Here is a 26,998-nt window from a genome sequence, read left to right on the forward strand (position 1 = left end):
TATTTATGATATTTCCAATTGTCCAAAAAAAATCATTTTCTTCAATTTTGAAAACAATTCAACTATCTAACACTGACACAGTTTCCAAGCTACTGAAACTAGTGAAATGATTTACATAATATATTTTTTTTTTTGACAAATTACACTGATTGAGTTAGCCTCGAAGTAAGTTCGAGGCTTGTGTTACGAGATACCAACTCAACGGTACTATATTTTATAATAAATACTTATATAGATAAACATCCAAGATCCAGGCCAATCGGAGAAAGTTCGTTTCTCATCATGCCCTGGCCGGGATTTGAACCCGGGACCCCCGGTGTCACAGACAAGCGCACTACCGCTGCGCCACAGAGGCCGTCAATATATGACATTTGATTCAAGCGAATCCTTGTTCCTAATATCGTATGGTTTTGGTGGGTTCTAGTACCACATAAAAGTCTATCTTCCCGTGACTAGAAGTGCAAAGGTCTCACGTAGGTGTTCACGATAATTAATTAATCATAACAATGTTTTCTCTCGTCCACATTTCTATTCTAGATTTGGATAATTGTGAAATTACGTTATTGAAGAAAACGCTGCAGTGTTTGTTACCGCTACTTCTGCACTGACGCTTTGGAAGCGGGAGTAAACTCAGTTTTAAGTAATTTATTGTGTATACCAATGTTGTGAAACAAAAAGATATGAGAATTATTCAGTGATGTTGTAAAGTCCCATAACAATGATCTATAAAAGTATTATTATAAAATATAGTATCGTTGAGTTAGTATCTCGTAACACAAATTTCGAACTTACTTCGAGGCTAACTCAATCAGTGTATGTTGTCTTAAAAAAAAATGAATAAAACATTCTGAATTTGAAGAAAAAGTAAAGTTGTAGTAAAAATAAAGAACATAATTCAAACCATCTGATTGGACAGTCAAGGACATGATGAGCAACGCGATGGCGGAGCTGACTGCGATCCTGTAGACGGCCTGGAAGCCCATCCTGGTCCCGAGGGAGACGTCGTCAGTGTTGATGAGAGTGATGATGCGAGGCAGCAGGAACATGAAGCCGACGGCTAATACACGGATAATGGTTACCAGCTGCAACAACCGATAATTAAGACCATGGAGATAAAATTAATTTAGATAGATAGATAAAACTCTTTATTGCACCATAAGAGAAAAACATACAAAACAACACAAAGCAGATATAGATAGGTATATTTAAACAGAAAGTTTACAAATTGAACAAGCCGAAAGGTATTTGTTTAAATCCTGATCATCTTATTAGTGAGAAATATGACATTAGCCAACACTAAAGATAAACTTTGATTAATTTGAATACATAACTTCATCTCAAAATCAGTTCAAAGGTTTCCTGACCATTCGTTTAGGTCAATCATGGTCTTTAGGTGAGTCCCATGTCAAACAGGTCAGTCTTACAAAGATATGAAAAATAAAATACCATTACTTCAAAATTCATTAAGAAGTTCCGTTTTGTTATCATAAAATGATAAAGACAAGATAGCTAAAGTTAGCCTTTCCAGATAATTTACGGTGTGAAGAAAAGGCTAAAATGTTTGTAAATCTATTAAAATTATCACCCATAAATAAAGCATATTATACAATTGACGAGTTTTTTAACGATAAAAATTTGGAATTGACATAATATGTAAAACCATTGACGCAATATAATTTTAAATTATATATTATGCTAATTTGTATTGAATTAATTGAACAAATAGAATTGAAAAAAAATCAAATCATACTCGTACATACATACATACAGTCATATGACCACGTCTTTATCCCTTACGGGGTAGACAGAGCCAACAGTCTTGAAAAGACTGATAGGCCACGTTTAGCTGTTCGGCTTAATGATAGAATTGAGATTCAAATAGTGACGGGTTGCTAGCCCATCGCCTAAAAGTAGAATCCCAAGTTTATAAGCCTATCCCTTAATCGCCTTTTACGACATCCATGGGAACGAGATGGAGTGGTCCTATTCTTTTTTTATTGGTGCCGGGAACCACACGGCACAATCATACTCGTACTTAATTAAATTGACAAAACCGCTTGCAGTTCCAACAATAATGTTGCTATACCCCACGGGATTAATGTTGTATTGTGAAACGTACGAAACGATACGCAATAAACGAATTGAATTGGAAAAAATAAATGTTTGAACAAACCTTTCGGTTCTTAAAAGTGATTCCTTTCTTATTCCACTCGTACATTTTGTAACCGGTGTACATGCCGATGACGTAGCCAGCTATGTTGGTGTGGCCTAAAGCGAAGCTGTATTTGAAGTTGTCATCGCCTAGGTTCCGAGACATTCTGTAATCGAAACATACATACATACATATAGTCACGTCTATATCCCTTGCGGGGTAGACAGGGACATCAGTCCTGAAGAGACTGACGGGCCACGTTCAGCTGTTTGGCTTAATGAATGAACTTTCGTGGTGATTTCCAATTTTTAATTTCTGCAGCAGTCTTTTTTATTTACTACATCATAGTCTCCTTACGAAATAAATCTATCTATACTAATATTATAAAGCTGAATAGTGTTTGTTTGTTTGAATTGAAAAAATATTTTTTCGTTGAATAGACCGTTTATCGAGGAAGGCTTTAGATTATATAACATCACGCTGCAACTATTAAGTGCCAAGAAATAATGGAAAATGTGAAAAAAAGAACGGGGAAAGTGATTCATTCTTGAATGTTTCAATGATGCCCAAAATAACTTTTCCACGCGGACGAAGTCGCGGGCACAGCTAGTACTTCATATAATTTTAATTTACACTAGCTGTGCCTGCGACTTTGTCCGCGTGGAATAGTTATCATGGGCATCATTGAAGCCCTTAAGGATGAATAATTTACCCCGTTTTTTTTCACATTTTCCATTATTACTTCGCTCCTAATAGTTGCAACGTGATGTTATATAGCCTAAAGCCTTCCTCGATAAATGCTCTATTTAACACAAAAATAATTTTTCTATTCGAACCAGTAGTTCCTAAAATTAGCGCGTTCAAACAAACAAACTCTTCAGCTTTATAATATTAGTGCAGATTACTACAAATACTTACTCAGGTGAAAAGAAGAACATCAGGTCCAAGTTGTAGAGCCACACATGGAGGGCTGGCAGTATGATGCCCAGGACCAGCAACACCGCTAGAACCAGATTCCGACCGCGGTCCTTGGTCGTCACGTAGACCACCAGCGCCAGGACGAACAGCTGAGTGTCCGCTGCCAAATGCCTGAGGAACGAGAGCGGTACTTAAGAAGTCATTTATCTTGGTCACTTATATGTACATACATACGTACATATGATCACGTCTATATCCCTAGCGGGGTAGACAGAGCCACCAGTCTTGAAAAGACTGATAGGCCACGCTCAGCTGGTACTTGGTCAGATTGGAGTTCTCTTGACCTGTCAATTTCTCCTTCTATCATATTATAATTAAACCAGCCTGAATATTGCTCAATTTATTGATGCCGTGTGGTCCCCGGCACCAATAAAAAATTAAAATAGAACCACTCCACCTCGTTCCCATAGATGCCGTAAAAGGCGACCAAGGGATGGGCTAAAAAATTAAAAATTCTGCGATGGGTTAGCAACCTGTCACTATTTGAATCTTAATTCTATTATTCAGACTGGTGGCCGTCAGACGTCTGCCCCGCTAGGGATATAGACGTGATTATATGTAAGTATGTATCTATATAATCTAGTTTAGGCTCCAGTCCACCTCCCAATATAAATTTAATTTTGTATATTGGTATGGTGTGGAAAAATAAATCTTTTTTTCATTTCATTTTCATTTCAATCAGGAGTTACCAAGTATGTTTAGCACAGAACGCGTTGTCAGGCACATAGTTGTTGATGTACAGCAGATGAGTCCACCAGTACTTGCGACATTGCTGGACCACGCTGACCACATTGCGACCCCACAGCGGGCCTGAGCCCAGGTGCCGTAGCCACGTGGCCGAGAACGCCATCAGGATAGCTAGCGGAGGCGTCAACCTGGAATGTTTATCAAAAATTTGATTATTAAGCCTTTAAGCTACACACACACAGTGTCGTGTGGTTCCCGGCACCAATAAAAAAAAGGAATAGGATCACTCCATCTCGTTCCCATTGGATGTCGTAAAAGGCGACTAAGGGATGGGCTTATAAACTTGGGATTCTTCTCTTAGGCGATGGGCTAGCAACCCTTCACTATTTGAATCTCAATTCTATCATTAAGCCAAACAGCTGAACGTGGCCTGTCAGTCTGTTGGCTCTGTCTACCCCGCAAGGGATATGGACGTGATTATATGTATGTACATTATGACAATCCTCTCTATTTTATCCCAGTTAGTTTACAGTCTAACATTACCCATGATCCAGGAATTGATAATGTACATAGATCTTCTTGATAATGTAGACCTTCGTGACCTCTTATCTAGAGAACCTGGTTAAACGAATAGTCATCATGATTAAGAACAGTTTATTCTCACTAATGACTTCAAATTATGATGTAGTTACAGGAATAGAAAAGGGTATGTTAAGATGGTTCGGTCATGTGGAGAGGATGAATGAAAGCAGGTTGACTAAGCAGATATACAAGGAGAGTGTGGAGGGAACGGTCGGAGTGGGAAGACCTAGACGAACGTATCTTGATCAAATTAAGGACGTCCTGGTCAAAAGTACCCGAAACCGCCGAGCTTGCATGAAGAGAGTTATGAATGTGGATGAAGCGAAGGAAGTATGCAGAGATCGTGGCAAGTGGAAAGAGGTAGTCTCTGCCGACCGCTCCGGGAAAGAGGCGTGATTTTATGTATGTATGTATGTATGACTTCAAACTTGCCTTACCTCCAAAACCTGAACAGCAATATCTTCGGTATGGTGCCCCACGTGATCCTGTGGGTTTCCGAGGAGATCTCCAGGTTGTAGACGAGAAGGAAGCTGGCTATGACGAAGAAGATTTGTACGACATAAGTCCCGTTGAATGTTATCTCATAGTATACGGATTTGAAGGCCTGAAACAGTATCTTCTTATCAACTTTAAGATCTACTTAGAGGTGTTTTCATACCGTGCCGTGTGGTTCCCGGCACCAATACAAAAAAGAATGGGACCACTGCATCTCTTTCTCATGGATATCGTAAAAGGCGACTAAGGGATAGGCTTACAAACTTGGGATTCTATTTTAGGCGATGAGCTAGCAACTTGTCGTTATTTGAATCTCAATTCTATCATAAAGCCAAATAGCTGACCGTGGCCATTCAGTCTCTTTAAGACTGTTGGCTCTGTCTACCCCGCAAGGGATATAGACGTGACCATACCTATGTATGTATGTATTTTCATAAACCCATTAACAGATAGAAGTCATCATTTATCATTGTTAAAGTTTTTCCCGATTTATATGATAACGATCCAGCCCCGTAACATGGCATGCGCGACGCCATTTTTTTTCTATGACGCCCTTTGTCTTTTAACACTGCTGGCTCTGTCTACCCCGCAAGAGATATAAACGTGATTATAGGTAGGTATGTATGGAGTATATGTAGATGTTTCTCATTACCTTTTCCACGTCATGTGGATTATCAATAAAACCACCAAGCAGAACCAATGTTGCATGACCTATTATCACTGGGATTGACCCGCTATTCCTGAAATAAATAATAATTTTTGTTAAATTTATTGTAAGTTAATAAAAAAAAATTTTGTTAAGTTTATTGTTAAAATTTTGTATGTATATAATTTTTAAAGGGTCAGGTCAAGAGTACCCATAGGAAGTACGTAGAGATCGTGGCAAGTGGAATGATGTAGTCTCTGCCTACCCCTCCGGGAATGAGACGTGATTTTTACGTATATGTATGTTCATAATTTTATTAAAAAAATTAAATAAAATAAAAATTATAATTAACGGGAGCAAAATGAATTAAACATTTTTGCGTGAATGGAAAAGTTATTCGATTATGTAATTACTAGCTGTGCCCGCGACTTCGTCGGCGTGGAATAGTTATTTTGGGCATCACTGAAGCCCTCAAGGATGAATAATTTACCCCGTTTTTTTTTTCACATTATCCATTATATCTTCGCTACTTATAGTTGCAGCGTGATGTTATATAGCCTAAAGCCTTCCTCGATAAATGGTCTATTCAACACAAAATGAATTTTTCAATTCGAACCAGTAGTTCCTGAGATTAGCGCGCTCAAACAAACAAACAAACTCTTCAACTTTATAATATTAGTATACCTATAGATGAGTCATTTTTAGAGGTACCTTAACGCGTTAATTCCTTTTAAAGAATTTAGTTTCGGATCGTCTGCAGGTTTGGACACCAGGTATCTGAAGTTGCCGATCATAGAGAAACACATCAACATTTTTTTACCTAAAACATGCAAGAAATTAATTATCAACATTATACATACATACATATAATCACGTCTATATCCCTTGCGGGGTAGACAGAGCCAACAGTCTTGTAAAGACTAATAGGCCACGTTCAGCTGTTTATCAACATTATAGGTACGACAAAAACATTTAATTATTGTACATCCAATTTTAAAAAAGATCACGTTTACAAATTCAAAAGTTAATTAGTTTTAATAATAAAATAATTTTTAATTTTTTAAATTTATGTATATTTTTTTTTATAAATATTTTGTTTTTATTTTCTATGAACAAAAATAATTTACATTTCAACTTTTTTTTAGAAGCTAATAAATCCTTACATGCTTAGAAGACATGAGTTATGTAGGTACATTGTTCAAGCTTAGAAGATAGGAATAGTGAGACCTTAGATATCAATTTCAATATGCCTCATAAACAGACCATTCCAAAAAATTCAAACCCAACATACCTTTCCCAAATCGCGTCCTCTCATCGTCTTCAACCAACAAGTCGTAGCACGTCGCAATAATATTCAAAACTAATATTGCAATAAGTACCAAAAGAACAGCCCAATCATACGCATCGATGTTAGATGTCTCCGATTTCTTGTCACAATTAACAACTGCAACGTTGGCGTATAACCCGTACTCTCTCCATACGCTGTGATTACCACAGCTTTGCAATACCTTTACAGAAAAAAATAAACATAAACAATCCTACTACTATTATAAAGGCGAAAGTTTGTATGGATGTTTGTTACTCTTTCACGCAAAAACTACTGAACCGATTACCATGAAATTTGGTATGTAGGTAGCTGAAGACCCAGAATAACACATTGGCTACTTTTTATCCCAGAGTTCCCGCGGGATTGATAGGGTTTCCATGCGGACGAAGTCGCGGGCGGCCTCTAGTAAACATATAATCACGTCACGTCTGATTGAAAGGCCACGCTCAGCTGATTGGCAGAATAAAAGAATTGAGATTCATATAGTGACAGGTTGTTAGCCCATCGCCTAAAAGAGGAATCGCAAGTATACATATAAGTATCTCTTAGTCGCCTTTTACAACATCCTAGGGAAATAAGTGGAGTGGTCCTATTCTTTTTTTTATTACAGCCCGGATCCACACGGCATGTACATGTGCATATAGTCTATATCCCTTGCGGGGTAGACAGAGCCATCAGTCTCGAAAGGATAAACCACGTCAAAAGTTGCTAGCCCATCGCCTCAAAGAAGAATCCCTAGTTTATAAGCCTATTCAGAAAAAAAAATATGTGTAATGTATGTAAAAAAAAACGTATTTTATTTTTATTTTAATAAACGCAGAAAAACTTGAGCAAAGGCAAATTATTCATTGTCTGTTCTAAATTGAATCATTTAAAAATAAATAAATGCGCATTTAAAAATATTAAACTAAAGACAAGTATGTATACCAACGACAGTCTTTGACCTTATACTTGTTCCATGTCGGTACGAAAAAGAATTGACAATATTTTTATTTTCGTACAGTAGGTACATACGTATGTTTAAATTAACAAATAATTTCCGTGAATGCACGAGTTGGTGTAAAGCTGGCATCTATTATGCAGTTTTTATGTGTATGTTCGCTATATTTTACACTTTATTTTTCATAAATTAAATGTACGAAACTGTATGTGACAATGGCTTAGACCAGTGATTCCCAAAGTGGTCTATATCAAACTCTAGGGATCTCTGAGAACCTGCAAGCGGTCTACGTGAGGGAAAGAAACGGGACCCCCATTTATTTTCCCTGACGTCATGAAATGAAGATGAGGGTCCACCATAGTGGATCTCATCACATACACTGATAGTAACTATTTACTTACATCATACTATCTTATAATATCAAAACATATACATTATTTATAAAAGTACCTATGATGAAAAAAAAAATATTATATATTTTTATAAAATTGTGTAAATTTTAGGATACAGGAAATCAATATCAGGTGGTCTACCCAACACGGAAAAACATGGCAAGGGGTCTAAGCCACAAAAAAGTTTGGGGAACCCTCGCTTAAACCTTTATTATATGGGAGAGACCTGGTGACCCGAAAAAGATTCTCCGAACACCTACTTTGGGCATCAGTTCTCCACAATTACTTAACTTTAAGTATTATATGTATAGTAGTAAGTAGTATATGCTATACTACTACTTTACTATACTAACATTGTTTATGTGGAGAAGAAAATAAATGAATGATTATGGGAAAAAAAAATTTAATTCAAATTTAATTTAGACGGCCTCTGTGGCGCAGCGGTAGTACGCTTGTCTGTGACACCGGAGGTCCCGGGTTCGAATCTCGGCCAGGGCATGATGAGAAAAGAACTTTTTCTGATTGGCCTGGGTCTTGGATGTTTATCTATATAAGTATTTATTATAATATAAAGGTAGTATCGTTGAGTTAGTATCTCGTAACACAAGTTTCAAACTTACTTCGAGGCTAACTCAATCTGTGTAATTTGTCCCGTATATATTAATTTATAATATTTAATATTTTAAATATAATCATTTCGATCATTGTGAAGGAATCTTAAAGAACTCGTTTTTGTAAGCGTCATAAGCATTTTCTCTTTTTTAACCAAATTCATAAAGAAGGAGGTTCTCAATTCGGCCGTAGTTTTTAATGTTTTTATTTATATATGGGCTATAAAGATAATTTGAACTGTATTGTATGTTACGTCATATCTTCGGTATTCATCAATCCGATACAAATATTATTTTTTTATTCACCTGGTGCAGATGAGTGGGGTCGTTCAGGTCCGAATCTCCAATGAACTCTTTGCAGGTCGTGGAGACGCAGACGCCTCTTTCCAAATAAGTATAATTCAAATGCTTGACGTGATGATTTTGGGAGTAATTCTGAAAAAGAATACAATTATAAATTGACCTGTTTAATATAATTAAATATAAATATATACGAGACAAATTACACAGATAAGTTAGCCTCAAAGTAAGTTCGAAACTTGTGTTACGAGATACTAACTCAACGATAGATACTAAATTATATGATTAATACTTTTAAGACCCAGACCAATCAGAAAAAGTTCTTTTCACATCATGCCCTGGCCAGGATTCGAACCCAGGACCTCCGGTGTCACAGACAAACGTACTACCGCTGCGCCACAGACCATCAAAATTAATGAACAAGAAACAATATTTGAAATTAAATTTTCCACGGCCATATTTCGATAAATCATGTTATGACAGCAGAAAAAACAGAATGTACACTTAAGTAGGTACTTCTTCCCCTATAGATTCTAAAGATCAATCAAGGAAATGCTTATAAACTTAGGATTCTTCTTGTAAGCGATGGGCTCGCAAACTTTCACTATTTGAATCACAATTCTATCTTTAAGCAATACAGCTGAACTTAGCCTTTCAGTGCTTTCAAGACTTTGTCTACCTGGGAAGAGATTAGACGTGATTATACATATAGTTTGTATGTAGGTATATTATTCGTATAGCAAATGACTAGAGTTTGACCTCAAACTTATTACTTATACCCAAAATATATTCTTTAATCCATGTATAATAATAGTCATACGAGTATGTATAATGTATATTGAGATAACAGAGAAACTTGTATACCTACGTTTTATTTTAAAATTCATGCATTTAGAAAATCGTATTATCACACCAATCACGCCATAACTGAATGATATTTTTTGACATAACATACATACATACATAAAATCACGCCTCTTTCCCGGAGGGGTAGGCAGAGACTACCTCTTTTCACCTGCCACGGTCTCTGCATACTTCCTTCGCTTCATCCACATTCATAACTCTCTGCATGCAAGCTCGGCGGTTTCGGGTACCTTTGACCTGACCCTTTACCTGGACGTCCTTAATTGATATTTTTTGACATAAATTTTCAGTTATTCGTAACATTATCTTGTACCCACGTAACTTGAAAGAAATTTGATATAGAGCCAAAAGGCTTAAAAAGACATTAAGGCCATGATAGTTCAATTTATAACAGCTACCGTTCTGATCCACTAACAGAGATAAAATACGAGTATTGTAAATAACAAAAAATCCCGACTGCATAAAAACAAAAAAAAACAAGCCCAGCAGTTTATTTTTTTTAAGAACTGAAAAAAAAACTACTGTCCTTGTTCCAAGTATCAACAATCAGGACCCATTAAAATTATACGGGACTCCGATTTAGTCAAATATTGTGCTTAGTAACACTCGCAAGGTTAAGACTAATCGATACATACATATAATTACGTAGGTATATCCCTTGCGGGACAGATAGAGCCATCAGTCTTGAATAGACAATAGATAAATACATATAAGCCACGTTCAGCTGTTAGGCTTTATGATAGAATTGAGATCTTAATAGTGACAGGTGGCTAGTTACTTGCCTAAAGAAAGAATTCCAAATTAAAAGATTAGGTATCCCTTATTCATCCACATCCACGGGGATGGAGTGGTCCTATTCTTTTTCTATTGGTACCGGGAGCAACACGGCACGCTAATTACAAGACTAATCGATTGACGTATAAATCATCAAAATTAACCAATCTATATACTACAATGCCATAAAGGAACAAACATACATATAAATACATAAACTCATAAAAACATTACTCTCATTTGCGTCGCGCAGTCGGGTAATAAAGCATAAAGTTTGCCAGCATCTTTTCTGGACATAATATAAAGAATATAATAGAATAGATTTGTAGCGGGAGCGATGATTCGGCTCGACCGCCACCAAAGGGAAGATCTTCCGCCATGCTAGGTGTTATGCCTGGGGAACCGCGCGACAGACGATGTTGAGTCGGAGATTCTTCGTTGCTATTGGTTGAGCGCGTCAATTTCTTCGCGATGTTGTGGCGAGTGGCGTAGAGATGTCGCCACAGATTTATTTTCAAAATTGGATACAAGGTAGGTATCACTGATTGACGTCACATCACTTAAATTTAATTATAACTACTACCAAAGCGCATGTGTAGAAGAAGCGGCGGAACAAACTACACTGCAGCATTTTCATCGGACGTCAATATACAAATATAGATCTCTTAAATCTAAATCATTAACAAATGCACATTGTCTACATTAAAAAACATGAATGAATGTAGAACTAGTAGTAACTAAAAGTCAATCAACTTGTGATTCTCCTTTCATGCGATGGGCTAGCAACCTGAGATTATCCGTAACTCGACTCCATCATAAAGTCTATCTGAACGTGGCCTTTCAGTGACTGTGAGCTGTATCTACCTCATAAAGACGTAATTATATACTTATGTTCTAATGACAGTCAATGTAATAATGATTAGATAAAAAAATTTAAAAAAATCCATTCATCCTTAATTATTTTTTCCTTTTAAATATTGAGTACAGATTTAACCTTATCACCTTTACTCACTCAACTTAGGCCACATAAAATTAAGTACCTTAGTAAATAAACAATTTAAAAAAGACATTTTAACACTAATTACTTAATTTCATTGTTCACTTAAAGAGGTTCATTGTTCACTTATTACCTAAGACCAAGAAGGGCTACGTTTTTCGGGACACAGATTCAGACAATCCCAAGTTTATTAGCCTATCCCTCGGTCACCTTTTACAACATCCATGGGAAAGAGATGGAGTGGTCCTGTTCCAAAATGCCGGAAACCACATGGCACAATTTGGAGCCTAGATAGAATGTTTTACCGCCTATTCGGAACTTTTTATGTGAAAAGTTACCATATTTACGCCATAATATCGATAAGAGCTCCACTTAACTCCACTGATAAGAGTTAACTCTTAAATTACATACATACATACATATGGTCACGTCTATATCCCTTACGGGGTAGACAGAACAGGCTTAAAAAGACTGAATGGCCACGTTCAGCTATTTGGCTTAATGATAGAATTGAGATTCAAATAGTGACAGGTTGCTCGCCCATCGCCTAAAAAGAATCCCAAGTTTGTAAGCCTATCCCTTAGTCGCCTTTTACGACATCCATAGGAAATAGATGGAGTGGTCCTATTCTTTTATGTATTGGTGCCGGGAACCACACGGTACAAACGGCTCATAAATTTAAGAAGAATAACAAAACTTAACCTGATTAAGTTCGCAAAGAAAGTAAATGTAAAAATAGAAATTTCTGCCTACCCGTATGAGATGCATGAGTTCATTGCCCTCCTCGGCGAAGAGGTCGAGTCTGAGCATGCAGTACGTGCCATTGTGCCGGAGACAACGGTCGTAGTTATCCAAAGAGAAGAGTTGGGGAAGCCTGTCGTGTTCCTCATCTGAAATAAACGGGCCAACAGTTTAATAATGTGGGCGAAATCTATACGCCACGAGTTACAAAAATAAAATAATAAAATCACGCGACGCTATCAGTCAAAAGCAGGGAAAAACCTAAATCGCGCAAGCAAAGATTTCACGGATTGGAGCTATATATACAACCTCCGACACAACATTGTCGGAGCCGCGGTTCCCCAGGCATAACACCTAGCCTGGCGGAAGATCTTCCCTTTGATGGCGGTCGAGCCGAATCATCGCTCCCGCTACAGTAATATTAAGTACACCCAATCTTAATTACCTTAGCCTACGCTCCCGGAACCAAAGCGGTAGGCGATGGTCACGTCTATATCTCTTGTGGGGTAGACAGAGCCAAACAGTCTTGAAACGACTGAATGGCCACATTCAGCTATTTGGCTTAATGATAGAATTGAGATTCAAATAGTGCCAGGTTGCTAGCCTATAAAAAGACTCCATGGGAGAGAAATGAGTTCAAGATTAAGATCCCAAGAGCAAGAGTGGTCATATTCTAGTAAAGTAGTAGTGTTGCCGGTAACCACACATTATTCCCGGCTTTAGTCCCGGTTGAATCCTCACCACTTTGGAGAGGAGCCCGGGGTAAGCTCTTGACCATGGATCCTGGATTCAGTGAGTCAGGTTTTACACGAAGCGGCTCCCGTCTTGACTAAAGGATAGAAGCTAGGAGTCATACAGGTGAACGTGGCCTTTCAATATTTTCAAAACTATTGGCTCTGTCTACCTCGCAGGGCATATAGAGTGGTCCTATTCTTTTTTACATTAGTGCCGGGAACCACACGGCACTTATATCATATTTTAGCAATTAATATTATATTATGTAAATTTTTCGTTTCTTCCACATATATACATTATTACCACTTACTTGTACATTACTACTACATATTGCAAGATCGTCGGTAAGGGTACTTTTGACCTGTCATTTTACCAGTCGGAAAAGGAAATAACTGAGAAATCTGTGATTACTTGCGTTACATGGAACTTCTTTAATCAATAAACCAGATGATTTTCAGATCTTGAATTAATTAAAATCTTACCAGTCAAATCTATAGCCACGCACTGTTTGAGGAGAATAAATAGGAAAATTTTCAACAACATCGTCAATGTCTAGTGAAACAATGACTACCTGCTTTTTAAAACTTACTATACCCAAACATGTATTAAGAGGACATGCCAAATATATGTACGTTATGCGTAAGTCTTGTGACATCTGTATACAAATCTAGCAGCCGAGACTCAAAACGATTTCTTTTTTGATTCGTAAGCATCAATCATATAATAAAAAATATGATAATGCTATTAGCATTAAGTCCATCTTTTGTACTTTACAAATTGTAATTTTTGCAATCTATACATATAATAAAACAGTAAGAATATTTTGTCTGTACATTTAGTATTTTTGACTGAAATGGATAGAGGGACACTTAGAATGAATAATAGAAGGCAAAAATATATTTTTTTAATTTCTTGTCGTCTGTCTATATGTATTATCACGATTATCTCCGAAAGTACTGAACCGATTTACTTCAAACTTTAAGCAATTGCTTTGTTTTAAATGAAAAAACATTTAATGTTTGTTTCATCAAAATCGGTTCACAAAAAAAAAGTAATCGTCATTTGAATGAACTGGCATGAGTTTGCCTGCAAATAAGTTTACGCGTAAAAATTCGAAATTTACACGGACGACGTCGCGGGCAATAGCTAGTAAAGAATAAATAAATAAACCATTCGATTACCGTTGCTGTTTACGTCTCGACTATACCGGTATACCCTCTTAACGCATATGAAGAACATAAGACGCCGTGTTTTTTGATATATGTTAAGTAAGTTACAATGTTTCCTACTTGTAAATAATCATGAAACGTTGTCACTTTTTTTTTGGAAACTGACAATTGAAAAGTGAAAATAAAACTGTTATTCTACTGCTTATTTCACAAGTTCGCGGCCCGCGTCTCTGTTTTTTGTGTAAATTTCGTTACTAGCAACAATAAATACTTTTGTTCACGTCTATATCCCTTGCGGGGTAGTCAGAGCCAACAGTCTTGGAAAGACTGAAAATACTAAAATGGTGGAATTGAAAATAAATATCAAAAAATACACGTTTATCGTATGACGATCACTTTTATAATTAAATTATTTTTTTATTTTCTGTATTTATTCATAATGTTAATAATATAATAACAATTGTTATAGAGGCAACTAAAATACATGATTTTTTGAACTGTGCGCTGATAAACATTTTTTATTAAATATTGTATTAGACAGTTGAAACCGTCATCCCAATCCTAATCTAAATATACTAGCTGTGTCCGCGAATTCGTCCGCGTAGAATAGTTATTTCGGGCATCATTGAAGCCCTCAAGGATATACATATATATAAGGAATAATTTTGCCCGTTTTTATTTCACATTTTCCATTATTTCTTTGCTCCTTATAGTTGCAGCGTGATGTTATATAGCCTAAAGCCTTCCTCGATAAATGGTCTATTCAATCCAAAAAGAATTTTTCAATTCGAACCAGTAGTTCCTGAGATTAGCGCGTTAAAACAAACAAACTCTTCAGCTTTTTAATATTAGTATACGAGTAGATTCTTAGTTAATACACCACAAAACTAACTACACGACATTAAACGGGGAACATTTTAAAGCAGTCCCCAAGCTATAAAGTCATCCACAACTCCATTGATTCTCGCCGGGAGGTTCTTCCCGGTCTTCACCATAAAGCTGTCCATGGAAGCACCTTCTTCTGCGAAATTTGGAGCGTCTTCGCTTTCAACAGTCACTATGGGCAAGCCGAAGGTGGCAATAACCAGGCCGAAGTGCAATCTCTGTAAATATGAAAGGGAGGTTATGTCATGACATTGAATTCAGCATATCCATACTTACTAATATTATAAAGCTGAAGAGTTTGTTTGTTTGAACGCGCTAATTTTAGGAACTTTCAGGTTTGAATTTAAAAATTCTTTTTGCGCAGACTATTTATCGAGGAAGATTGAATTTGATGGAAGATTGAAAATGCATTAAAATAATATTTTTTTTTTCTATAAACAAACATTAATAATATATTCATAAACAACATATATCTACATATAATTGATAATGTATAAAAGGTATTTTCAGTTTATGTACGTATTATATTCAGTGTAAAATTAAAAGACAAAGAATCTTTGGCATGCAAATTGATCTGATGTATGAGTATTAATAAGTAAGTAAGGAAGTGTTCCAGCCAACCTGACAATATGATAATTGCTATTACCTCCTTAAGCTCGAAGTCAAAATCTCCCCTCGAATAGACTTTATCAGGGTTGAGACCATATGCCCTCAGCATGCGACTGAGCGTGGCGTAATAATGGTCCACGAGCTTAGTGTAGTACTGTTTACGGAATTCCTGATCCGTGGCCATGAAGATGAAGTAGAGTAGGTCTATAACTCCTGAACATGGCTGAAGGGTCTGCAGATCCAAGGCGATCACGTCCACGCTGCCATCCTGAAACCAATTGACATACATACATATGGTCACGTCTATATCCCTTGCGGGGTAGACAGAGCCAACAGTCTTGAAAAGACTGAATGGCCACATTTGGCTTAACGATAGAATTGAGATTCAACTAGCGACAGGTTGCTAGCCCATCGCTTAAAAAAGAATCCCAAGTTTGTAAGCCTATCCCTTAGTCGCCTTTTACGACATCCATGGGAAAGATTTGGAGTGGTCCTATTCTTTTTTGTATTGGTGCCGGGAGCCACACGGCCAAAACAATTGACACTATTAATAAAGAGAAAAGATTTGTATTTTTGCATTCTCACCTCTCTGGAGAGGAGCCTGGGGTACGCCTTTGACCATGGATCCTGTATTAGGTGAGTCAGGTTTTTACACGAAGCGACACCCGTCACCCGATTGGATTATATCCAGTTGCCTGAATGTGCAGGGTTTCTCACGATGTTTTCCCTCACCGTAAGAGCATTGGTTGATATTCAAACTACATAATTTCGAAAATAGTCATTGGTACATGGCCGAGGTGGGATTTGAACCTGTGCCCTCCTGCGCACGACGAATTTTAACCGGGTTCCTTACCGATTCGATGAAGTTGCTTCCTCCATTACATTTTGGATAATAATCTTGGAATGATTAAGTCACGTTAATTAGCGAAACAGATTTTTTTTCTATTTCAAACTTCGTAACACGACCATATTCGTATAATACTTAGAAGGTTTACTGTACACACGTCTTTTTCGATTTACTAGGTAGAGACTAGATATATCTTTATAGCCTTTATAGAAATGACTCTAGCTTAATATATTTCTAAAAATCAGTAACGTCACTTCTGTTCTGACTCAGCATTATGCGCTATCTTTATCTATGTAATTTATATTAAAACAATAACAAGTACCTACATACAGTATTTATCAATAAATGTGATAAAGTATCTAAAATCTAAAGACACGTTCAATCTACGTATGATAACACTGTTTTTAAATAGTTTACCTTATTATTTCGATGCATCAAATTACTAGGCCTGTAATCCCCGTGCATAATCACAGATTTTCGGACAGGCGTAAACATTTGTTCAAAATTGACTTTATCTTCATTAGCAAAGAACGCTTCGAATCTAGCTTTGTTCTCTTCCTTTATAACTGATGTGCTAAGCGGTAATGTTGCCCGCAGACCTTTGTTATATACATCTGATATTTTACCTAATATAGAAGAAAGCTCTTTACTGTGCCTTTCAAAATTGTCTGGATATTCTTCTGCATAACACATAGAGAGAGCATGAAATTTCGCTAACACTTCTATAGCCTTAGAAGCATAAGGCCAATCTACCGATTTCATTCTGTCATGTAGAGTGAATCCCTTAGCTGTTAAATCTTCCAAAATTATTGTTTCTTCAAATTCATTTGCATTGCAGCCGTAGTATTTGCAAAATACCAGTCTGTCTTCATCTGGTATGTTATGTTTCAATTCAATCTGTTCGTAAATTTTCAGTAGTTCCGTATATGCAATGCGTTCGACGTCGAAGGCTGAGCCTCCCATTTCTTCACGGAGCTTGGCACTTACTATCACAACTTTACCAAACACCTTCAAAGTATCTCTCTTTGGTGCTGAAATAGTGCCTTTATACAACGTTGATGAAAAATTAGCTCCACCAGTTGATACGGGCGTAACTCTTAGCCAATACTCTTTATAATTTTGCTCTTTTGCAACTTTCTCCAACAAATCGCGGAATGTCTTTTCTGTTGTGTCCATGACTGCGAATTGTTTAATGAGTCGCGTGATACTGATAAAGACGAATAAATTGATCGTGGTTTTTATACGTAGATAATTTACCAATTTCTTATCTAAATTATTTTATATGTATGCTTTAATCATCTGTATTTCTGATCTTAAACACTAAACCTAAGTTATGAATGGTATGTGTGACCTGGATGGCACACTTACCGTCTTCAGAGAAATCGCGTTAATAGTCCAAAATGGTTCTGCACAATTAAATTAAACCAATAATAAAAACAACAACGACAAGCCCGCCGGTCACTTATGGGTGAATCTTGATTACGTGGACTCTTGTTCTACAAAAAACCAACTTTTGTGTGTTAGTGATATTGAAAGAAGAATTAATGCAGGCAACATAGAGAATGGAGCATTGCATGCCTTTATGAGAAGTCAGAAGTTGTCCAAATAGGCTAGGCTCGCTTGGCGGTGCATAGGGGCGTGTTGATTCCAACACTAATGTATGGGAGTAAAAGTTGGGTGTGGCAGAAAAGCACGAAAGTAGAATAAACGCGGTGGAAATGAGAGCGTTAAGGAGTATGATAGGTGTAATTTTTCTCTCACCGTTAGAGCATTGGTTAGTTTTCAAACTAACGTACATACCTTTGATAATAGTCATTGGTACATTGTCGGGGTGGGATTTGAACCTATGCCTTTTTGCGCCACACGCATTTTAACCCACTTTACCGATTCGACCACAGATGCTCTCTGATTCCTTATAAATTATAAGAATTTTTAGTCTATACAAATGTTATAAAGCTGTATGAGTTTGTTTTGAACGCGCTAATCTCAGGAACTACTGGTAAATTGAAAAATTATTTTTGTGTTGAATAGACCATTTATCGAGGAAGGCTTTAGGCTATATTACTTCACGCTGCAACTATAATGAGCAAAGAAATAATGGAAAATGTGAAAAAAAAATCGGGGAAATTTATTCATCCTTGAGGGCTTCAATGTTGCCCAAAATAACTATTCCACGCGGACGAAGTCGCGGACACAGCTAGTATATAATATCATATAGATAAAATTCTCGTGTCACAATGTTTGTCTCCATACTCCCCCGAAACGGCTTTACCGATTTTAACCAAATTTTGCATGCATATTCAGTAGGTCTGAGAATCGGCTAACATCTATTTTTCATACCTCTTATTGATAAGGGTTGTCCACACATGACATTTTTTTTTGACCTAGAAATTACTTAAAAATTATTTATGTATATGGCATAACAACGTTTGCCGGGACAGCTAGTAACATATAAAATCTGATTATTGAACTGTAAATCTAATCATTGCTTGTGCCGTACATGACGTCAGCTACATTAACAAATTCCTCTTTTGACGGGAAATTGATGCTACTAGTTCCTTGCCGACAGTACTGGCTTGGGTTGTAGAATTATGGTAAGTGTGCCGTGTGGTTCCCGGCACCAATACAAAAAAGATTAAGACCACTCCATCTTTTTCCCATGAATGTCGTAAAAGGTGACTAAGGGATAGGCTTATAAAATTGCGATCCTTTTTTTAGGCGATGGGCAACAACCTGTCACTATTTGGATCTCAATTCCTAAATGATGGAATTGAGATGAGCCCAGCAGCTGAACGTGGCCATTCAGTCTTTTCGGGACTATTGGCTCCGTCTACTCCGTAAGGGATATAGATGTAACTATATGTATGTATGTACATATGTAATTATGGTAAGAAAACTCATCATCCGAAATTGGCAATAACTTTTGTATCCATTTTATCCTCATCGGACAGCCGATCTTCATACATACATACATATAATCACGTCTATATCCCTTGCGGGGTAGATAGAGCCAACAGTCTTGAAAAGACTGATATACCACATTGAGCTATTTGGCTTAATGACAGGTTGCTAGCCCGTCGCCTAAAAGAAGAATCCCAAGTTTGTAAGCCCATCCCTCAGTCGCCTTTTACAACATCCACGGGAACGAGATGGAGTGACCGTATTCTTTTTTTTTTAATTGGTACCGGGAACTACAAGGCTCTTTATTATTGTGCAATATTTTCCAATTATATGAAATGTTATCTTTGTTGCTATGCCTGATATCAAACTATGTATTTCTTTTAGCACTATGTATAAATAGGTGCCGTGTGGTTTCCGGCACCAATACAAAAAACAATATGACCACTTCATCTCTTTCCCATGGATGTCGTAAAAGGCGACTAAGGGATAGGCTTACAAACTTGAGATTCTTTTTTTAGGCGATGGGCTAGCAACCTGTCACTATTCGAATCTCAATTCTATCTTAAATCCAAATAGCTGAACGTGGCCTATCAGTCCGCTCAAAACTATTGGCTCTGTCTACCCCGCAAGGGATATAGACGTGATTATATGTATGTATGTACTATACTTATAAACTTGGGATTCTTTTTTAGGCGATGGGCTAACAACCTATCACTATTTGAATTTCAATTCTATCATTAAGCCTAATAGCTGAACGTGGCCATTCGGTCTTTTCAAGACTGTTGGCTCTGTCTAGCCCACAAGAGATATAGACGTGACCATGTGTGTGTGTGTGTGTGTATGTATGTACTATGTATAAATCCCTGTATACTTAATGACCTTTCAGCCGCTGCAGATGTGCAGGGTGCACTTTATATTGTCAGTGCAATGGTACTTGTGTCATATGATTAATTATCTATGAGTGTCAATGTCATTGTCAAGAGAGAGACTAACAGTTTGTAACGGACATACAATAAATCAGTTTGTGATGGCGTCATCACGTGACCGAAGTTCGAATGTGTTTTCACTACATAGTATAAAACAAAGTCGCTATTTTAGTCTGTTTGTCTGTATGCTTAAATCTTTAAAATTACGCAACGGATTTTGATGCGGTTTTTTGTAACAGCTAGAGTGATTCAAGATGAAGGTTTTTATGTATAATTTTTTCCGAATTTTGAACCCGTGCGAAGCCGGGGCGGGTCGCTAGTATTTCATAAATTCCTATATGAACCAGTACTTAATTTACTGGATCTACAGCTACCTTACCACAACAGAGCAGGGGGCCAACCGCGGTAAATTTATCGTATTAACCAAAACAAAACTACAAACAAATACGTTACGTTATGCATATTTCGTATCGCGCTAATTGTCGAACGGAAACGGTTCAGCTTTGGTTTGGAAGATACGTTCATGGAACGTTAGATTAACGTTTGACATTTGGTTTAACCGAAGAAATGGCATCGCGCTATTTTTTGACAGCGGTTTTATCCTAAAAAAATACCTTATGTTTTTTTTTATTGACGTTAAACCTTTGTAAAATACCGCGATTGCCCCCCTGGGGTCACTTTATCTATGGACTTCCAAGTAAAATTCTAAGTCCAAAGACCTTCTTTACCTCTGGGCTATCTCAGCGATACAATCAACGTTGTCTGTCTATATTGTTGTACTCGCAAAACGCGAAAACTATTGCTTCGATTAAAATGCTGTTTTCAGACTTGTTGGTATACAAAAAGACATCCCCACCCCTCTAAGGGGCAATACAAGAGTCAGCTTTTTCAGTGAACAGCGAACGGAGTCGCGGGCAATAGCTAGTAAAGTATTAAATAAATAATACTATGAAAAAAAAGTCTATACTATAATATTATAAAGCTGAAGAGTTTGTTTGTTTGTTTGAACGCGCTAATCTCAAGAACTACTGGTTCGAATTGAAAAATTCTTTTTGCATTGAATAGACCATTTATTGAGGAAGACTTTAGGCTATATAACATCACGCTACAACTATAATGAGCAAAGAAATAATGGAAAATGTGAAAAAAAAATCGGGGGAATTTATTCATTATTCTTGAGGGCTTCAATGATGCCCAAAATAACTATTCCACGCGGACGAAGTCGCGGGCACAGCCAGTGCCCACATAAATCTTTGGGCGTATAAAGGGAAGAAATATACGGGCATCTATTGGGAAATTTCTCAATTTGCCCTAAATGCCCGGATATTTGCCCATCTCTTATTCTCTACTTACACCACCAACAGCCGCCGTCATAGTGCATACCACAAACATATTGTTACAGGTGAATTTGATGTGGTGTAACATTAACATATTTTATTAATTTTTTATTTATTTATTTTTAATGATAAGAAAAATTTGAAGTCAACATGTAGGCCACGGAAATATCTTAAGAAAAGCAATAGCAATGTCTCTCATTTCATCAAGAGCTAACTGCAAAACTTTAGGATACTTGGATTGGAATTATCTTTTTAGTCTTTAATTTAGAATATTGTTTTTATTATTAAATAGTAATGTTTTAGTTCGGCCTATAGTTTTAGTTTTTTGTCAATAAAGTACGTTACTTTTGTAAAATAAATACATTTAATTTGAAGAATAAGTATTGTGACTTTATTAATGTGAAATCTACATCCAAAACTAAATTGTCTACCAATTTCAAACCTACCAATGTCTATAACGTTTGATTATTATATAATAGCATTATATATAATAGCAAAGTTTGAAGACTCGAGTATATGACCAATGTGTTCTCCCAGTTATGACCTACGGTTGCGAGACGTGGACTCTTACTGTCGGGACCGTTCACCGCCTAAAAGTGGCTCAGAGGGCCATGGAACGCTCAATGCTTGGAGTCTCTCTGCGGGACAAGATCAGAAACGACATTATACGCCAGCGCACAAAAGTCACTGATATAAGTGTGCGAATAGCGCGTCTGAAGTGGCAATGGGCGGGACATATCTGCCGCAGAGAAGATGACAGATGGAGTAAAAAGGTTCTATTCTGGCGACCCCGTACAGGAAAAAGAAGTGTGGGTAAACCAGCTGCCAGATGGTCGGACGATATCAAAAAGACGGCAGGGCCGACCTGGACCAAGATCGCCGCATTAAGATCAAAGTGGAAATCCATTGAAGAGGCATACGTTCAGCAGTGGACAAAAATATGCTGAGAAGAAGAAGAGAAGAAAGCATTAATACAAATATTTTTTTCAATTTAATTAAAATAATTCTAAAAGATAAAAGTGTACAAGGAGACAAGTTTTTTTTATTTGATTTACCTTAATTACAATTATTTATAACCTTACTTTTATTGCACCATGTACTAAATTTATTTTTTAATATAAATGCAATGTACGACACAATTTTGAACCAAGTTAAGAGACGACTAAGGTAATTAGCACTTTTACCCAATGCAACAACGATGGTCGAAGTTGAGTTTGACTTTTTTGATTAAGTTGCCGAGATCAGAAGAGAATTCTTATCCAACTGATCCACACCTGGATCTCCAGCATTCTCCCTAGGGAGAACCCAAACGGAGATAATTAACCAGGAAGAACAAAATACTATTTGATCTTCAATTCCATCAGTAAGCCATACAGCTAACGTGGTGTTTCAATCTTTTCAAGACTGTTGAGTCTGTCTACCCCATAAGGAATATACGTGGTCATATGTACATAAGAAGAAAATAATAAAAGAATTGTAACAATTAAATTTCACAATATAACGTTACCCGGGATATCAATATTGCGCAATTTGTTTTCATATAAAACCCAACCGAATATTTGACACAATCAGTCGATAGCCATCATAACGTGATTCATGTAGTCAACGACCTTACGATGGACACGGAAAAGATATTCCGCGATGTGTTAGACGAAATCGCTAAAGAAAATAATTATATTGATTATAAACTACAAATTAAACCAATATCCACGGGTGGAGCGAATTATACTTCAGTTCTGTACACAGGAACAATTTCAGCGGCGGGAAAAGATGATTTGAAACTGTTCGGCAAAGTCGCCAATATAAGTGAAAAAATGCGCGAAGATATATCACCTACATTGTTTGATGTTGAACGCGTCGCGTACACAGAGATATTGAAAGTTTATGAGAAGATTCAGAACAAACATCACATAAAAGATGAGGACAAACTGATTTTCTGCAAATTCTACGGTTTTAATTCAAACGCTTACCAAGAGACTGCAGTTTTGGAAGATCTATCGACTAAGGGATTCTCTCTCCATGACAGATTCCAAACAGTTGATTGGCCGTATGCTTCTAAAGCTGTTGAAGTGTTAGGAAAACTACACGCTCTCTCAATGTGTTTTAAAGAAGAATATCCAGAGAGCTTCCAAAAATACTGTAATTTATTATCAACATTATCAGAGGGAGTAACAGATATGTTTAATAAAACTTTCCTCACTGTTCTACCAATTGCAAAGTCAGCAATTTATGAAGATAAGATGGAGAGATTCGAAGCCTATTTTTCTAAAGAAGAGAATATTGATTTCACCAATATGTTTAAAACTGGTCTGAGGCCAGTATTGGCACATATGGACTACAGACCTAGCAATCTGATGCATCGAAATAATGAGGTTAGTAACTTAAAAATATAATATAGTAGCTGTTGGCCATGACTTGGCCCCCATAATTAAACTAAAAGGTCATTGACAACCTGATATATTTGTTCAAAGTAGTTTGAGATGTTATACAAACTCCTTCTTATTACATTCTTGTTTATCTGTGGTGCGGTATCCATGCGCGCGCATCATAAAAATACAGAGCATTCGTGTCCAAGCTATCCTGTGGTTTTATTGGATGAATATTATATGCTGATGCATATCATCTCTTCCTCCTGGCTTAGTCCCGGTTACATCCTCACCTCTCTGGAGAAAATCCCACGATGTCCCTTTTGATCATGATAAACTATGACACATTTATTACAGGACGGCAGCTTAGATATGATCCCTGTGGATCTTCAGACCATGCGCCCAGCTTCTGGAATCCTGGATCTACTCTACTTCATCTACTTGGCCACAGACGGTGCCTTCCGTAAAAAGTACTACAACAATCTTATAGACCTTTATTACGCCACGCTCAGTCGCATGCTGAGGGCATATGGTCTCAACCCTGATAAAGTCTACTCTAGGGAAGATTTTGACTTAGAACTGCAAGAGGTAATCAATCTTCCTTCTTTCTTGGTAAACCCGCTTAGTCAACTCCTGAAACCACATAAGAAAGTCAGATACCAAATATCAAACTATTGCCAGCTGTTTATACTGTTTTGATATTTCAATCAGTCCTCTCTTATATATTTAGAAGATTTATTCTTGACCCTTAGCTCAGGTCTCTTTGGCAAGTTAATTTTATTTTTCACAAATTTAAATGTAGTTGTGCCGTGTGGTTCCCGGAACCAATAAAAAAAAGAATAGGACCACTCCATCTCGTTCCCATGGATTTCGTAAAAGACGACTAAGGGATAGGCTTATAAACTTGGGATTCATCTTTTAGGCGATGGGCTAGCAACCCGTTACTATTTGAATCTCAATTCTATCATTAAGCCAAACAGCTGAACGTGGCCCATCAGTCCGCTCAAGACTGTTGGCTCTGTCTACCCCGCAAGGGATAAAGACGTGATAATATGTATGTATGTTAAATGTAGTTTATGGTCTTCCTTTTAAAATAAAATAGCTATATTGCAAAATAACCCATAAGCATAACATAAAATTATGAATTAACAATTACAAATTTCGGTGGCCCAGCGATAGTGCGCTTGTTTGTGATTAGAAAAGAACTTTATCTGATTGTCCTGGTTATTAGATGTTAATCTATTTAAAAATATATTTATCTATATATGGATGTCGTAAAAGGCGACTAGGGCTATCTCTAGTAAGCCTATGCTTCTAACTTCTGATTCTACTTTTAGGCCAGTAATTTGTCAGTATTTAAATCTCAATTTTATCATTAAGCCAAACTGCTGAACGTGGCCTTACAGCCTTTTCAAGACTGTTGACTCTGCCTATCCCGCAAAGGGATTTAGACATAATAATATACAATTCAATCTACCCATATATGTTAAACCTTCATGGTTTCAATATCAATAACGAACACCCTGGCCATTGTATATTGTGTCAAGTAGATTAAAAATAAGAACTACTTATTCTCTTCTGTCATCTGCTCTGTCATGTCTTATGTGTATCTAAGATTTTATCTAAATAAAATAAACTAACGTACTCACTGCACTCTCTGCTTTCACTTATTCTAATAATACAAGTATTTGTTATAAAATATACCATTGTTAAGATCTCACACAAGTCTCGAACTTTTTTCGAGGCTAACTCAATCTGTATAATTTGTACCGTATATACTTATAGGTATATTTATTATTTCAGAGGCTACCATATGGGCTGATGTGCGCTGTCTTTGGCCTCCCCGTGGTGACGGTGGAAAGCGAGGATGCTCCCAACTTAGGTGATCATGACGCCTCCCTGGACATGTTCCAGATGAAGGCAGGAAAGCTACTACCGCAGAGACTTAATGATGTAATCGATGATTATATAGCGTTTGGGATACTTTAAGTGGTAATTAAATTTACAGGAAATTACGATAGCTATGTTTTCTATGTAGTAATCAAATAGAAATTTTGTTAATGTAAATTTTGTTAATGCAACTGTATAATAAATAATTTTTTTATGACTGTTGTTACTAAGTAGTATATTTCATATAGATTTTAAAAGTTCCATCGTCAAGAAAGTATAATATTCATTTCACTACATGGCGGGGAATAGGGACAGGCCATCTCAGAGGTTATAAACCTTTAAGATGGATTTTTACAATGTGCCATGTGGTTACCGGCACTTTGAAATAGTACGATTCCTGATCTTTCCGTTGATGTAAAAGCGTAGACAAAGGGATAGGCTAATATACATGAAATTCTTCTTGGAATGTATGATGCTTGCTTCTATGATGGGCTAGCAAAATATCACTATTTGAATCTTAATTCCAGTCTCGCAAAGACTAAAATGACAGCTGTTTGGCTTAATAATAGAATTGAGATTCAAATAGACAGATTGCTGGCTGGGATATGCTTATACATTTGGGATTCTTCTTTTAAACGATGGGCTAGCAACCTGTCACTATTTTAATCTCAATTCTATCATCAAGTCAAAAAGCTGAACGTGGCCTAGATGACTGTTTGCGCCCTACCCCGCAAGGGATATAGACGTGACTATTTGTATGTATGTCCCATAACCCCTTTTTACGATATCCATGGGAAAGAAATGGAGTAATATTTTTCTATTGGTGCCGGGAACCACACGGCAAACT

At 36.9% G+C, this 26,998-nt stretch overlaps 3 protein-coding genes across 3 annotated transcripts in view; 1 reads left to right on the top strand and 2 right to left on the bottom strand.

The window, feature by feature from the left end:
• The window catches only part of LOC106136446 (nose resistant to fluoxetine protein 6), a 15,746-nt gene extending 1,121 nt beyond the window's left edge, over positions 1-14,625 (bottom strand). Inside the window, exons 1-11 of the mRNA XM_060949692.1 lie at positions 13,704-14,625; positions 12,499-12,635; positions 9,117-9,245; positions 6,832-7,048; positions 6,252-6,360; positions 5,547-5,634; positions 4,837-5,003; positions 3,820-4,005; positions 3,071-3,241; positions 2,174-2,318; positions 902-1,082 (exon numbers count right to left, since the gene is read on the bottom strand). Of these exons, the coding sequence (XP_060805675.1) occupies positions 902-1,082; positions 2,174-2,318; positions 3,071-3,241; positions 3,820-4,005; positions 4,837-5,003; positions 5,547-5,634; positions 6,252-6,360; positions 6,832-7,048; positions 9,117-9,245; positions 12,499-12,635; positions 13,704-13,764 (1,591 nt within the window). The 5' untranslated portion in view covers positions 13,765-14,625. The remainder of the gene's footprint in view (positions 1-901; positions 1,083-2,173; positions 2,319-3,070; positions 3,242-3,819; positions 4,006-4,836; positions 5,004-5,546; positions 5,635-6,251; positions 6,361-6,831; positions 7,049-9,116; positions 9,246-12,498; positions 12,636-13,703) is intronic.
• A 387-nt stretch (positions 14,626-15,012) lies between these two features.
• LOC106136447 (uncharacterized) lies at positions 15,013-17,956 on the bottom strand. The gene is made up of 3 exons (XM_013336996.2): positions 17,149-17,956; positions 15,922-16,152; positions 15,013-15,493 (listed from the first exon to the last, which is right to left on the bottom strand). Exons 1-3 carry the CDS (start codon positions 17,905-17,907, stop codon positions 15,308-15,310), a joined length of 1,176 nt encoding a protein of 391 aa, XP_013192450.1. The 5' UTR covers positions 17,908-17,956; the 3' UTR covers positions 15,013-15,307.
• Positions 17,957-23,454: 5,498 nt separating this feature from the next.
• LOC106136438 (uncharacterized) lies at positions 23,455-26,373 on the top strand. The gene is made up of 3 exons (XM_013336988.2): positions 23,455-24,267; positions 24,619-24,849; positions 26,065-26,373. Exons 1-3 carry the CDS (start codon positions 23,512-23,514, stop codon positions 26,248-26,250), a joined length of 1,173 nt encoding a protein of 390 aa, XP_013192442.2. The 5' UTR covers positions 23,455-23,511; the 3' UTR covers positions 26,251-26,373.
• The last annotated feature ends 625 nt before the right edge of the window (positions 26,374-26,998 follow it).

Source organism: Amyelois transitella, chromosome 19 (assembly GCF_032362555.1).
Source record: "Amyelois transitella isolate CPQ chromosome 19, ilAmyTran1.1, whole genome shotgun sequence".
In the NCBI taxonomy this organism is placed as follows: Eukaryota; Metazoa; Arthropoda; class Insecta; order Lepidoptera; family Pyralidae; genus Amyelois; species Amyelois transitella.

Coding starts and splice junctions, on each gene's coding strand:
- LOC106136447 (XM_013336996.2), bottom strand. CDS start 17,907: ATGGACACAACAGAAAAGACATTCCGCGATTTGTTGGAGAAAGTTGCA. Junction 16,153..17,148: donor TGATGCATCGAAATAATAAG/GTAAACTATTTA, acceptor AATTGGTTTCAG/GATGGCAGCGTGGACGTGAT. Junction 15,494..15,921: donor TTGACTTCGAGCTTAAGGAG/GTAATAGCAATT, acceptor TCATATTTACAG/AGATTGCACTTCGGCCTGGT.
- LOC106136438 (XM_013336988.2), top strand. CDS start 23,512: ATGGACACGGAAAAGATATTCCGCGATGTGTTAGACGAAATCGCTAAA. Junction 24,268..24,618: donor TGATGCATCGAAATAATGAG/GTTAGTAACTTA, acceptor CATTTATTACAG/GACGGCAGCTTAGATATGAT. Junction 24,850..26,064: donor TTGACTTAGAACTGCAAGAG/GTAATCAATCTT, acceptor TTATTATTTCAG/AGGCTACCATATGGGCTGAT.